Below are 14,858 nucleotides of genomic sequence, written 5' to 3' on the forward strand. Positions count from 1 at the left end.
ACCCAGCACAAACAGAGCATGCATATACACACTGCACACATGCATTCAGTAACCCACAGGCAGTGATGCAGTCATGAACTGTGTGTGACATCAACTGTCAGCGCTTCACAGCCTGGGCAGGAAGTTTGATGAAAACTCAGCTGTGGAATAATGTGGTTTAATTTTTATAAGATCTGTTCAAAGATCTGATTTGGTAACATTTATAGAAAGGAGACTCTTTGCTTTCCATAATATTCTCCATAGCCTTGGAAGTGGCTTCGGCAGATGCTCATGCCATGCTGGGAGGCAATCTGTTGTGCTATGTGGCGTGACTGTTTAGAGCAAGCTGAATCACTGACTACTGCCAGAGCTTGTTGAGTCATCCCTCTCTTCTTGTTTATATGTCTATGTGTCTCAGGTGGCTCCAGATAGTGGGTCGGTAAATGGCAAAGGCAAAGCACAGATGGATGACACCCACATGGCAGGAGAGGAGAATGAGGGGGAGGAAGGCCACATACCTCATACACAGTCTCCCCCCATCACCCAGTCGCTTACCCACAGCCTGGCTTCAGACGGAGATGGACGGCTGGCACTTATTAAAAGAGAGCCTGGGCTGGAGCTGACTAGCAATGCACTTCACCAACACGTATGCTCTTCTGAGACTTTTCACAATGGTTCTGCTGAGAACTTGACAAAACCTAATGGTGCTATCATGACCAGTGGGTCACACTCTGATCTGAAATCTGCATGTAAAAGGACAACAGTGGTAACAGAGTCTCAAAGGCCTGTAACCACTGCAAACCCTAAAGACTACTCAGAGAACGGACCCACAACTCCTCCAGATAATATGTCAGTTCCACTGAAAAAGATAAAACTGGAGGAGCCATGGGTGTGGATCACTGAGCAGACCACCACACAGATAACTGATGAAGATGATGTATGTGAAGACCCGCTGTCTACGCTGGCTGCCGTCGTCTGTCTGTCTGTCACAGAGAGGAAAGGACTAGAGGAGGAACTTTTTAGTTCACGTTCATCCATTCTTCGCTCTATCAAAAAAGAGCCACCAGAGTTGCACTTACTCAAAAAAGAGAAAACCAACTTAATGATTGACTTATGTCAGAAAAGCACTCCTATTAACTTGCAAAAAACTCCTCAACCCATCAAGCAAGAACCTCCTTCAAGTGCCCTGTTACCAAGCGTGCAGTCTTTGGCAGAGCAGAGAAATCTTAGTTTTGATCAGGCAATTGCTATTGAGGTGTTGACTCAGCTGGCAGCTATACCTCAAAGCCCTCCCCAAGGTTCTATTAAAGCTGAAAGTAAGAGTGAACATCCCATTTCTACTGCTTCCCTGGGATCAACCTCCAGTACAAATACAGCTCTGCAAGATGCCAAACCAATAGCAGCTATTCGCTACAACAAAGTCTCAGTTATCAGTTCACCGCTACACCAGACATCAGTTATACGCCCTCCTGTGGCTAGACAAGCAAATGTCATCAAATACTCTCGGGAGTTGAGTTCTGACCAAAGGCTGTCCCTGCCCGCTCTCATAGAGGCAAATTCAGACAGCAATAAAACACCCTGCAGGTGGACAGAGCAGGGCCACAGTCCTCATGTCATCCAGTCAGAATACAGCTATAAAGACTCCAGTCACATCAAGCCCTGTCAGCATCATGAGACATGGAAAGACAGAGACAGTGTTGTTAGTAAAGTGACCAGGAACAGAGACGAGGAAGAAGTGGCTGCACAGCTTGCAGACCTGGCCTTCATCATCCAGTCACGGCACAACCAGCAATCAGAGAACAACCCTCCAAAGGGAACACCTGTGCCAGCCATTAAATACAACTACAAGTCCCAGCAATCCCCCAGCCAGAAAAAGCCCCCCATTAAAAAAACTAAATCTACACCCTCCAAGCCCAGGAAGAAGAAAAGCGATGGATTACATGAGGGAATCAACCGCCGGACACCACTCTCAAAATGCATGCCAAATGGAGAGATGCCTCACAGGAGCAGAGGCCAGAAGAGCCTCCCGCATGGCAAATCAGGCCTTCACCACAAAAATAACTTATTTCTGCCTCTGGCGCAAATTGATATGAAAAGATATTTGGCTGAGGCTCAGGAGAAAAGGAGACAACTCATCCATCACAGTAACACACTCAATGCAAGCCTCTTAGGGCAGAACTTCAGCACTCTTACAAGGACCAACCATAGTCATGGTCAGGAAAACCAGCCGTGGTCTCTTTCTAATGGTCCACTTCAACAACACAATCCATGCAATGGTTATGCTGCAGGACCAGAGGAGAGTTGTTTGTTATCTCAGGTAGCGCAGCCCTGTGGCGGGCTGCAGTATGGTGCTGATCCTAACACCAGCCCAGCAAAAACTGCTTTATTCAGCCACGCCACTGGGAACATTAGTCTGGCTAATGGCTTCTCAGGGGGTCCTCAGTCCCCTCCTCTAAACCAACAGGGCTACTACAAGCTGGAGAGGTCAGGACCTGTCACTGTCCTGTCCACATCTACTGATGGAGTACAGGGTCACTCTGCAGAGTCAACTCCAACCAAGAACAACATCAACAGCTTTCTGGACTCTCCTATGAGTTTTCTGGATACCCCAACCAGGAACCTGCTCAATGCACCTTCCAAAAAATTGACGGATCTTCCATCCTGTCAGTGTATGGGTGAGTAAGTTTCATTTTTCAGAGAAAGTAGCTCTCCAGTGTCTGTATTTGTGTCATATTGGATATACTGCACTGCCCTGAAAGATTGCCTTTGAGTAAGACTGCAATTCTTTGACCTCAAACTGATTCTCATTTTCTGTTTCTCTCTCTCTGATGCAAACACACACAAGCAAACACACACACACACACACACACCCACAAGCAGTGTCCTAATTCAAGGGCCAATTCAAGCAAAAGAAGGATGCATTTCTCTGCCATATTTGGAGACTTGTTGAGCATTGTTGACTGATTTTGATGTATTTAGTCTTGAAATGAAAACTTCCAAGGTGGTACTTGTACCAGCTACATTAACTTTAAACAGCTCAGTTATGACAACAAGTGTACTACTGTGTTCTTAATAAAAACAAACAAGCTTCATATCAGACGAATCAAGGGTATGATTCTAATCAAAGCCGTCTCTGAGTTGGCTGTCCTGCTGGTTCAGGTTGATTCCCAACAGATCTTCATTTTTGTTTTCCACAGACCAAATCATTGAAAAGGAAGAAGGCCCTTATTATACTCATCTTGGGGCAGGACCCAGTGTTGCTGCAGTGAGGGAACTGATGGAGAACAGGTAAAGTGATTAGTAGAAAATTATTTAAACTGTGCATGTGTCCTTTATTTTACTCAGAAATACTCTGAGAGCTTGGTAGTCAGCAGTAACCACAGACTGAGTGAAATGGGGCACGGTTACAGCCACTCTGATTTAAAGGAAGCGCTGCTGGGGCAACTCACACACGCACCCTGTGTGAAATTATACACATAAACACAAAACACACACTGAAACAAGAACCCCGAGAGCCAAGACCAGGGGGCCCTTTAGCCAAAATGAGAGCTTGTTTAAAACAGCTTGCTCTCCATCACTGTCCGTCCTGCAGCGAATCTTAACTGAAACAGATAATTTTGGCATTTTCAGTGGCAAAAGTTTTTTTTTAATCAAAGCAACTGAAAATTTACTGTAAAACATTTGAGGTAATACAAATATTCCTTTTGTTTTAGCATTGTAATGAATAGCAAGTCATTTCAGGTGCTCTTATCTTATAGTGGGGACCCAAATTCAGTTCCAAGGGATGTAGTCTCACAGAAGAACTACTCTGGCTCAAATAGCGAAAATCCTTCATTCTGGCTATGATTGAAAAGTGTCAGAACACACTGTCCAGCACAGTTTACTGTGTGGGTGTAGACTAGTCAGACAGTCCGTGATGACTTCTGTCTCCTACTGAATGTGCCATCGATTGGCATGTGAGAAATTGGTATTGACGAATCACATTAACATCATGTGAAAAGCTGTACGAGTGTACATTGTTCACCTGAGGAAGAGATGGCAGCATGATGTTCTATGGGAAGAAAGAGCGCCTGCAGCAGCAGTGTAAGGATCTAAGCAGTTTTCTGATGGAAAATCTGAGATTGGTGTGTGTTAATTTGACCCATTCAACTTTGTTACAGACCACTTACTGGTCTGCCACATTAAAATAAATGTTCAAGGGTAGTTTGAAGAACGTAAAGAGTTCAAAGTATTGACTCATCCCTTAGTTCGTCCAAGTTTTAATCCATTTAAGCAAATGTGAGATATCCTGCAAAATCAAAGTTAAAATAAAGGAATTAAAGGATCTTCTGCTTAACGTTTTGTTCTAACTACACAGAGCTGTTTTGACATTATTGGAGGGGTGGTTTCATGTTCAAAGGTCTAAATCTGAAATGTTTTATTTCTTGTATGTGTGCCACGCAGGTATGGTGCCAAAGGAAATGCAGTGAGGGTGGAAGTTGTTGTTTACACTGGGAAAGAAGGCAAGAGCTCCCAAGGGTGTCCAATAGCTAAATGGGTATGTGTTTGGTCTTCATTCTATTCTATTCTACAGTCATTTAGCAGACGCTTTTATCCAAAGCGACTTACATTTGAGAGTAAGAACAACACAAGCATGAATTCAAACAAGATGGGACATTATAATTAAGTGATAGTCTGACTGCTTTGAGTCCAGTTGGACCCAGGTGCTGTCATGTAATTTTTTTTTTTTTTTTGTGTAGTTTTTATAAGTCATTTTGTTTAAATACAAACATCACAATTTCATCAAACAATATCAGCTTGGGCATAAGTGCATGATTTCATCACACAATATCATCTTGGTTGAGCCAAAGAGCTGGACGGATCTTTCTAACTCATTCTGTAGAAGAGTTAAGCTGTGGAAATGCTCCTGAAACAACTGAGTCTTTAGCTTGCTCTTAAAAGTGGATAAGGACTCTGCAGATCGGACGGAGTTAGGTAGATCGTTCCACCAACGGGGGACAACAGAGGAGAAGAGTCTAGCTATTGATTTTGTGCCACGTTGTGGTGGGAGCACTAGGTGTTTTTCGCTGGCAGAGCGTAACTGTCGAAAGGGAGTGTAGCTCTGGATTTTTTCTTCATAATCTACTTACTCTCCTGAATATGTATGAATGTTGACGTGATATTTAGAGGAAAGAGAAGGAAATCAATCCCAGATTTTTTTACTTGGTCAGGACTCTGTCAAACACATACTTTGCCACCTAGACATGGAACTGCAATTTAAAGGAACAGTGTGTTACAATTAGAGATCCAGTTGGAAATAGCTATTATGTCAAAATGCTGTCCATCTGCTGTCTAGGAAGACAATTCATCTATATCTGCAGGCTAAATTACCTGTTGGAGAAAAAACACATTTTGGGTCACTTTAGACTTTTGGTCTTTAACAGTGAATTGTTTATTCTTTAGGCCTTTATTCTTACTTTCTGCATTCACCTATCCTGAAATCACTTCGCCTCTTTGTGTTTTTACTAAGGTCATGTATCTTTGATAACCCTTGATGAAGATTAGAGAGCTCATCCTTTGTCTGTTTATCATTTTCCATTTTTACAAAAATGCTTGTTTTTGTTGTGTTGTTGTTTTCTTTACACTTACATACACATTATCTGACAGGTGATCCGGCGTGGCGGTGAGGAGGAGAAGCTGCTGTGTTTGGTCCGTCAGAGACCAGGACATCGCTGTAACGCAGCTGTGTTGGTGATCCTCATCTTAGCGTGGGAGGGAATCCCTCGGCAGGTAGCAGATCATCTCTACCAGGAGCTTACGGGCACTCTCTTTAAATATGGCTCCCCCACCAGCCGCCGCTGTGCTCTTAATGAAGAGTGGGTACCTTTGTTTTTCATTTGTTTAATCCTTCCCAGCTATTTTCATTGACATAACACCCTCCCTGCTCTCTATTATGACTCTACAGTCGCACGTGTGCATGCCAAGGTTTGGACCCGGACACGTGTGGAGCTTCATTTTCCTTCGGCTGCTCGTGGAGTATGTACTTCAATGGCTGTAAGTTTGCCCGCAGCAAAGTGCCCCGCAAGTTTCGCCTTCTTGGAGACGACCGGGAAGAGGTGAGAAAGTGTGTGTGTGTGTGTGTTGGTTTTCTGCAGTGAGACAGCAGCTCAGAAAGCCTTTCCATTCAGTAAAATATCTGAGTAAAAGCCATTAAAAGTTTTTTACAATATATTAAACTAAAACAGTCTTTCATTACCCTGCATTTAATTTGCTAATATCTTTTTTTAAACGTTTGCCTCCTTGTGGCCAATGCTGGATATGACAGCCTCAGCCATTTTAAACAAAGTTCATTTTTAAATCAGCTGCTCTTCACCTCAAGATCCCAAACCTGTTATTTTTAGGAGGAGAAGATAGAGAACAACCTTCAGAGTCTTGCCAATGACCTTGCACCGCTCTACAGAAAACTGGCTCCTGATGCTTTTCAGAACCAGGTAGGGAGCATGAAACAGCCAAACATCCTTCCTCATTATTCAGTTTGTTTCTGTCTGTGCTCAGAAATGATCACAAAACCTCTCTCCAGAATACTTTAATGACCTCCTGCAGATTGATGTAGTTTTCTAAACATTTGTTTCTTTGTTAATCTTCATTTCATCTATTCACACTAAAGCATGTAGAGTGCATTTCTTAAACAACATGATTTCTTACCATAATTATTTTACTGTCTATGCTGTGAAGGAACTTCTCTTGTTTTGTCCTTTAACCTCTCACAGGTCGAGCATGAGGCGGCAGGGGGGGACTGCCGGCTGGGCAGGAAGGAGGGGCGTCCTTTCTCTGGGGTCACAGCCTGTGTAGATTTCTGCGCCCATGCTCACAAAGACACCAGCAACATGAACAATGGCAGCACTGTGGTAAGCAAACTAAAAGTGTGACACTTTTCAGAACAGTAGCTCCAACATAATAATAAACACAAAAGTACAAAATAAAAAAGTGAAGAAAAACTTAAGCTAAAATAGATCATTGTTAAATTCATTAGGTTTGTTCTACTGAGTTACAATCACATGCTGAATCCATTTGATAGTTAAAAATTTAAAAGCGGATCTTCTCAAGACAGCAGATTATCATTTTACAACAGTAGCATCAGTAGTTTATGAGTATGGAATAGTTTGACACCCTGTTGTGGAAAGTCACACCTAGACTCACACAAATGATGCATTCGAACTCAGTTGGTTGCAGAATTTGTGTAAACCTGAGATTTTCAGTATAGATTATTTAATTATAAATTGGAAGGGCTTATGAATGAGATCTGGAGGATCTTGAGCTGATCCCTGAAGCTAATATACAGTATGTGAGCTAGAATGTGGTTAACTCTTAGCCACAATCTGGATCAGCTGAAGTCAAGCAGTTTCAACCTCGGAAATGAAAGGAAATTGTAAAAATGCGGCCTCAGTCTGTTTAGGAAGGTCGTCAGTTGTGGTTTTGGATCAGTCTTTTCAGGTTTTGATGGGTTTGGATGAAACCTGTTTCATTTGTCTTTTGGCTTTTTTCAGGTTTGCACTTTAACAAAGGAGGATAACCGTGCAGTACGTAACATACCAGAGGATGAACAGCTACACGTGCTGCCACTTTACAAGATCTCAGACACAGATGAGTTTGGTCAGGTGGAGGGCCAGTGGGGCAAAATCCAAAGTGGTGCTCTACAAGTTCTGTCCTCATTTCCTCGAGAGGTGAGTGGTCAGGAAAGCAGCTATTGCAGCTTTATACAGTTTACTCATTAGTTAATTATGGGTGCCCATGCTGAAAGCATTAAGGCACATAAAAGTTATGTCAAAACATGCATCTTAATCAGGAGTATTGTGCTCTGATTTCTGCTGTACAAATGTCTAATGGTGTTGATGTAATTTGCAAAAAACTACGATTTTTCTTTTAATGGGATTTGGCCAAAATGAGCCAAAAACCCAACATACTTTGGAAACTTACAGCTCAGGCCTGCTTTCACCTAGAAACATCATTCAATGTTTTAACAGGTCACGAACGATAAAACTTTGAGTAAAAGAAAATTTTGATATCTTACTCTTTTGACACAATCCCAGGTTACGTTTTAGGAAAAATCAAAAATCTGTCCAAAATCCTCTTAAAAATTCTTATCAAACAAGTGTGTCTCATGCCCTACGTTTTCCCTGTACGTACACAAATTATATACAGTATCAAGAGAAATTTCAGCTGGCTTCAGATAAACCTCAATGTGAATGAGCTGAGACTTAAAGATTTTGAGCTACGTTGCTCCAAGAGTCAGAAAGTCTACATTTTCCTCCCATTAACCCCCATTTAATAGAAACGTGGATTCTCAGAACAAATCACAATTTTCATCTATTTTAAATTTGCCACCATTTAAATTCTGTTCAAATTAGGGTAAAATAAATTACACCCATGTGTTCTTTCAACCCTTCTGCCCCTTACAGTTCAAGATTTTGTTTGATAAAACTTTTTGTTTGATAAAACTTTTTGTTTGATAAAACTTCTTGTTTGCGAACAGCGCTTGGTTGTTCGAGGGGTTCTTGAAACCCTCACTCATCTGTGAGCTCTGACAGAAGGTTTGAGACTGCAGATTGTTGTAGCAATGCAACGAGCAGGCCGGGGCAGTTGTGTGTGTAAGATTGAAGTCACGCAGACACCTCCTCAGATACAGTAATGTCCTGTGTTTCAGAGGAACAGATGCATTTAATAAACAATCTACAGTTTTCATTGATTTAGAATGGACATCAGTGATTCAGTGCTGTCATTCAATGTCTATATACAGTCAGTGCGCCTCTTCTGGCATGCTGGCATTCTCTCACACACACACACATTCAATACATCATAATGTAGGTGTCTATAGATTATTTTCAGCTTTCGTCACAGATCACGTGACTTGCACTTTAGTGACGTTCGTGTAGTGATGGGCAGGTAAAGCTTCCCGAAGCACTGAAGCCTTTCATTAAATGGGCAACGCTTCTTGATGTTTCCTTTGCTGTATGAAGCCATCTAGTGTAAAAGAATTTCACAGTTCAAGCTAATGACATCAGTAATTTACTGAATAAAATCAAGTTTACTCTCCATGATGTTATGGGCATATATTTAAGAATGTAAGTAAGAATGCATTCTGTTTTTGTTGTCTGTATTATTTGTACAGCTTCTTAAAGTACAATGGTTACAAGGGAAAGTGGTAATAAAGTTTATGGTGAACAGGGTGAATGTTCCATTGCTTTGCAGGGCAGTGAATGTGCTTTCTGACTTGCCATCACCACGGATCACCACCATGAAAAGTTGACCATGCATTTTCATTTGTGGTCTCAATATACAAAATAAAACAGTCTTTAAATAGCAATGTTTTCTTACAGTAATTGTTAGTAACATTAACTAAATATATCACCGGGACATCTCTAATTTTTACATCACGTTAATGTTATCTGAGTTTGCTGTTTTCTTACTCGACTTTGACATGATGAGGTAAAACTTGCTACAGGTGAAGGGCTGATACCCGTCCTGCCATGAAATATTTATAAGCCTCTAATCTGACTTGGGTTCTTTTAATTCTGCCTCTGTGAAGTGCGACTGTCGATTGCATAGGTAGTATGTCAAGGTAATTTAAATCAGGTAGCAATATCTCTGTCAGTTGGATGTTTTGGAGTATTTTTGACAAGGAATTTGGAAAATCATATGGATTTTGAGCACCAAGAAGTGCACTTTTTTTTTTTATATCACTGACTTGACTACATAGGTGCTGAACTGGTTTGAGAGTGTTAAGTCGGTTAGCGCCATCCCTGATGAGAAACAGTTAATAGTCACTATAGCGGGAGAGGCTCCCAGCTAGCTTTTCGCCACCCAACATAGTGTCGTAAACGAACAGTGTAACGTCAGTGAGAATGGTACATGTCAGTGTCTGCCTGCAGCCCCTCCCTCACACTCACTAGGACCTTTTCAGCTGCCATAGCCAAGAGGTGCTCCCTTTTTATAAAATGTCTGCCATCCTTTCAGGTGCAGACAGTAGCTGCATTGGCACCCATCAAATTTTTAAAAAAGATTTTGGAGTTTTATTTGTGATTCAATTCTTTTGTTACCAAATACAAAATTAATATGCTATTTTTTTTTTTTATAATTGACTCTGTCAGGTGCGTTTACTAGCTGAACCAGTGAAATCAGCTCGTAAAATTAGGCAAGAAGCTCGTCTGAAGGCTCAAGCAGAGAGGATGGAGAAGAAGCTCGGGTTGACTTCTCTCACACCTGGGAAAGTCAAAACTGAGACCCCCAACAAAGGTAGAAACACTCAATCTTTGGTCATGCTAAAGAGTTTTAAAATTTAGGTAAACATTCATACATATCTTTTTGAACATCAAGTTCAAATTTCTGTCATTTCTCTTCACAAACAAGAGCCACAAGGCTACTACAGCTCTTACAGACTACCACCAAGACCTGCCAGTGATGAAAAGTTCCAAACAGAGAGAACTCAACCAAGCGCTTACAGCCAGAGCACCAGCGGCTACTCCACTCCAGGGGCAGAGGTCAACTATCACGGCCTGCCTGACCTCCGATTTGGACAGATTGGCTCAGATATCAACTACAAGACAGTGAGTGACACCATGAATGGTTATTCTCCAACATCTGGTGAGCAGTGTGCTTTATTAGAACGTATACCTCCACACAACACGTACAGTGACTATGCTTTTAAAACTGAGCCCACTGAGGTGCACTGCTCTCCTCTGCAAAGACTCCCCCCTACTGGGAGTGTTCCTCCTCCCTCCTCTTTCTCCCCCAGACCTACCTCTGAGGGCCTCTTCAGCAGGCTCAATGGACTCCATCAGGCTGCAGGAGGCATCACAGCAGATATCAGAGGTCACGGCCTCATATCAGGCTCATCTCTCCCCCAGCAAACTCCCCCACTCCTACCAGAGGAAGTGAAGCAGGAAGAGGTGTGGTCAGACAGCGAACACAACTTCCTGGACCAGGACATAGGTGGGGTTGCCGTGGCACCGTCTCATGGCTCCATCCTAATTGAGTGTGCACGGCGGGAACTCCATGCCACCACGCCTATCCTCAGGCCAAACCGTAGCCACCCCACCCGTATCTCCTTGGTCTTTTACCAGCACAAATCCCTCAATGAGCCAGGCCATGGGATGGCTATGTGGGATGCCAAAATGGCAAAGCGAGAACGGGATCGGGAGGAGGAGGCTGAGAGGTCGAGGATGGGGGCCAGCCTGAGCAAAGGTGAAGGGAAGAACAGTAAATGTTCTGGAGGGTTGGAGGGAGAGGAGGACACGGGTGATGAGACAGAGGAGATAAAGAGGGTTGTGAATGTCCCAACACGTCAAGCTTGGACTCTTCCGAGGGATGGCGTCATCACCGTGTCCCCTTATGCTCTTACCCAAGTGACAGGCCCTTACAATCGATGGACTTAGTGTTTTAAACAAAGAAAACACCTACACCATCTGCTTCTGCCTTACCTCATTCAACTTCAAACAGATACTCTCATTTTTATGTTGTTTTCATTGTGCTTTTCTAATATCTGTTCACTTTGACCTTCTTTGTCTCTGCCTTCAGAGTGATGAGGAGGACCAAAGTCAGTTGGCTTTTTAACTGTGAGTTTCGATGTTGGTTTTTATTGTAAAGAGATGGTGCTTTGAAGCATTAAAGATGTTTTTAAACTGGTTTTATATACATGATTAAGAACAAAAAAAAAGATGTGATTATTTATTCTGATCATAACAATTTCTATTTAATTTCTGGTGTAAGCCTGTTTACTGCAAGATTTTTAAGATAACCTGCATTATGTTGTACAGTAAGAGTGAGCTTTTCCTTCAGCCAATAATGCTATTCTTGTAAGAAGAGTCACTGGCTTTTACATTGGTGTCATTCTTACTGTAATCTTTGTTGAGCAAACTCATTGCATCAGATAATGTAGACTAAAATTCTGCATATATTACTACAGATTATCACATGTAGCATTGTGCTTTTGCTGCCTCTGACTTCTGTTGGTGGTTGATGAAAGAAATGTACTTCTTTGGCTTGTTGTTCTGTTTATTTTTTCTACACCTTGATGGTTTGCCGTTTTCTCACAGATTTATATATGGCATATTAAGAAGCACTTTTTTTTTCCTAAACTTAACTTGAAAAGCAGTCCATAGACCTGAATATATATATATATATATATATATATATATATATATGTATATATATATATATATATATATATATATATACTGTTTTGTTTTTACAGTATTTCTGCATTTACTTGCTTTTCGTTCACTTGATTGATTGAAAATAGCATACATATCTAATGAAATTCACAGAAGACTCGTGAAATGCTGCAACAGTGAAGTGCTTATCTAGCGTGTAATTTTTATTCAGCTCCTGGAATTTAATTGTTTCATAGGGAACAAGTGTGATTATAGGAATTCAAAAGCTCACTGTATGTTTTGAAGGTGCTACAGAAACCACAAAGTGTCAGATATGTTAACAGAATATAGCCAGCTGTCATGTCTGTACTCTGGATTCAAACATGAAACTATAGATGCCACTGCTGAATAATCAAGCTGTTCCCTCAGTTGCCTCCACTTTGCTTTTGTTGTAAAACCACTAAAACATCAGATCCCACTCAGATGATTCGGAGTGCTCTACCCTTCCTAGGACTTTGTTTACAGGTAGCTTTTACAGGGTCTCAATAGGGGGGTGGGGGGGGGGGGGGGGGGGGGGGAATCAGCTCCTGCTGAATCAGGACTTTTATTCGATTTTTAATATTTTTTTTTACCCTCGACAGAGATGATATTCATTTTAAAAACACATCAGTTAAATCTTAATGCAACTTTTTATGGTATTCACACTAACACTGACAACATAACATTTCCTGTTGAAACTTTGTGGTCTTTTACACACTTAAACTTACTTTTGGTGCTAATAGGAAAAGTGGTCAAGGTAGATATTGTCCTAACCTGGTTATATGCTGTATAATGGTGATGGCATGGTGCTTTTTGAAACTCACTGGTGAGGTATATATTTGACCCAAAGTTAGTTTTTATCATTTCCCTGGCTCATTCTGGCATCATGTTTGTCAAATGTCTGCAGGAAAAACACATAACTGTACAGGTGTTCATCTAGAGTTTATATGTCTTCCACAAATGACCCGATTGTCCAGCAATTCTCAAATGTCACAACCTACATGCAAAAGAAATGAATGTAAACTGTTTTGATTCAGCTGATTTAAAGATATTTTTAGCAACACATGACAAGATAAAAATTGTAAATGTTTCTTTTTCTTTTGGGGGACATTCTCAGTCCACGTGAAACATTTTTTGTACGAAACTAATAATTAGCACCAGCATTCAAAGAGACTGTAAATATATGTGTGAACCACATTGTTTTTACTGTATTGTTAATGGTGTTTAGACAATGGGTGATCTTGCTTATTTTGAAACTGAATTACTGTACGTTGCTGAAAGTATCTCCAGCTTAGACTTGAGAAGAGACTAAATTTAGCATTCCTTTTAAGGATGGCTGGTCTCTTTCAGGATTGTGAAATAAAGTCATATTTATATTTTGGACCTGATGATGTCTTCCTCTCCCTTTTTTTTTTCTGGCTAAATTTTTCACACCAGCCGCATGACTGCATGACTCACTGAGGAATTTTAGGGAATTCCAGTGTTCTCATTTAGATTTCAAGTTTGTGCAGCTAGTCTCCTCCACTGAGGAAAAAAAATCAAACTATGCTTAAAATGTACTTAATATTGCATAATGAACCATTTTAGGACAAAACATTAATTATACTTGCTTGTGTTTAATGAACATGTCAACATAAAGCTGCAGCCAGTGAAGGTAACGCTAATGTAATAAATTTTATCTAATTGTGGGTAACTTATGTGTTCAGATTCAGCTGTTATTGTCAACTATAGTACATGATAGTCAATTTAATTATATGCTGTATAACTAATGTGAGTCTAATGAAGAAATTGGCTAAAATGTACTGTAGAGTACAAACTGCACATTATATAGCAGAAAAATGGAACTACTCTAGTACTTATTTACTTTCTAACATTTATACTAACACCAGAATCACTGTGTGTCAGTAATAGTGACACTGACTAATTAAAATCTACCTAAATAGTGTTAAATTTAGGCTTCATTCATAAGCATTGCATCTCAGATAGTAAAGTTTATACGTTACAATATTACAGAGAGAAACTCAACAATTTCCCTTCAGCAAAAAGCTGACAAAACTTGGGAAGAAAACCTATAAGCTGGCTAAAAATTATTACCACTGTAATATACTTTTTTCAGTGATGGTGCAAACAGCCACTGATTGTGTGAACTTGTCATTAGCTTATCATTAGAAATTTACAATTTCAAATTTGATTTCATCAGCCCTGCTCTGGAGGCTCAGCTGTCATACACCAATCGGAAGATTGTGAGTTGGTCTTCAGCCTCGATTCCAGTCTACATGTCAAAGTATTCCTGGACAAGTTACTTAAACCAACTTTGACCCTGAGGTGTTTCTCACATGTCATTTACTTTGAATAAAATACTCAACAGATAAACCTTTTAGATGAAAAGCTCTTCAAAGTGAAGACAAAAGAGACTTTTGTAGTCACTAAAACTAGTTTGGCATGATAATAATAATAAAAAAATCTTAAGTTAGGTGTCACAAACAACATGAGTTATACTTTCATTATGACAGATCCTCGTGACTTGTGTCAGCTGTTCATGTGTAAAGTTTAGTCACCCAGCTGATCATATGCAACCAAGCTGTCTGTTTAGGGAAGGCGTAAAGAGTCAATAATTTAGATTTGTTTTTTGTTTTAAACCTATACTACAGGATGAGATATTTCCCAGTAACTTAAGGTTTCACCCTACAATTAAATCACAATTCAATTATT

General features: G+C 40.6%; 1 protein-coding gene across 1 annotated transcript in view; it reads left to right on the forward strand.

The window, feature by feature from the left end:
- Positions 1-12,118, forward strand: part of tet1 (tet methylcytosine dioxygenase 1) — a 32,057-nt gene extending 19,939 nt beyond the window's left edge. The window contains exons 3-12 of the mRNA XM_042010972.1: positions 398-2,654; positions 3,177-3,267; positions 4,423-4,516; positions 5,626-5,834; positions 5,924-6,074; positions 6,360-6,449; positions 6,729-6,866; positions 7,506-7,682; positions 10,107-10,251; positions 10,366-12,118. Of these exons, the coding sequence (XP_041866906.1) occupies positions 398-2,654; positions 3,177-3,267; positions 4,423-4,516; positions 5,626-5,834; positions 5,924-6,074; positions 6,360-6,449; positions 6,729-6,866; positions 7,506-7,682; positions 10,107-10,251; positions 10,366-11,390 (4,377 nt within the window). The 3' untranslated portion in view covers positions 11,391-12,118. The remainder of the gene's footprint in view (positions 1-397; positions 2,655-3,176; positions 3,268-4,422; positions 4,517-5,625; positions 5,835-5,923; positions 6,075-6,359; positions 6,450-6,728; positions 6,867-7,505; positions 7,683-10,106; positions 10,252-10,365) is intronic.
- The last annotated feature ends 2,740 nt before the right edge of the window (positions 12,119-14,858 follow it).

The sequence above is a fragment of the Melanotaenia boesemani genome, chromosome 16, assembly GCF_017639745.1.
Source record: "Melanotaenia boesemani isolate fMelBoe1 chromosome 16, fMelBoe1.pri, whole genome shotgun sequence".
Taxonomy (NCBI): domain Eukaryota; kingdom Metazoa; phylum Chordata; class Actinopteri; order Atheriniformes; family Melanotaeniidae; genus Melanotaenia; species Melanotaenia boesemani.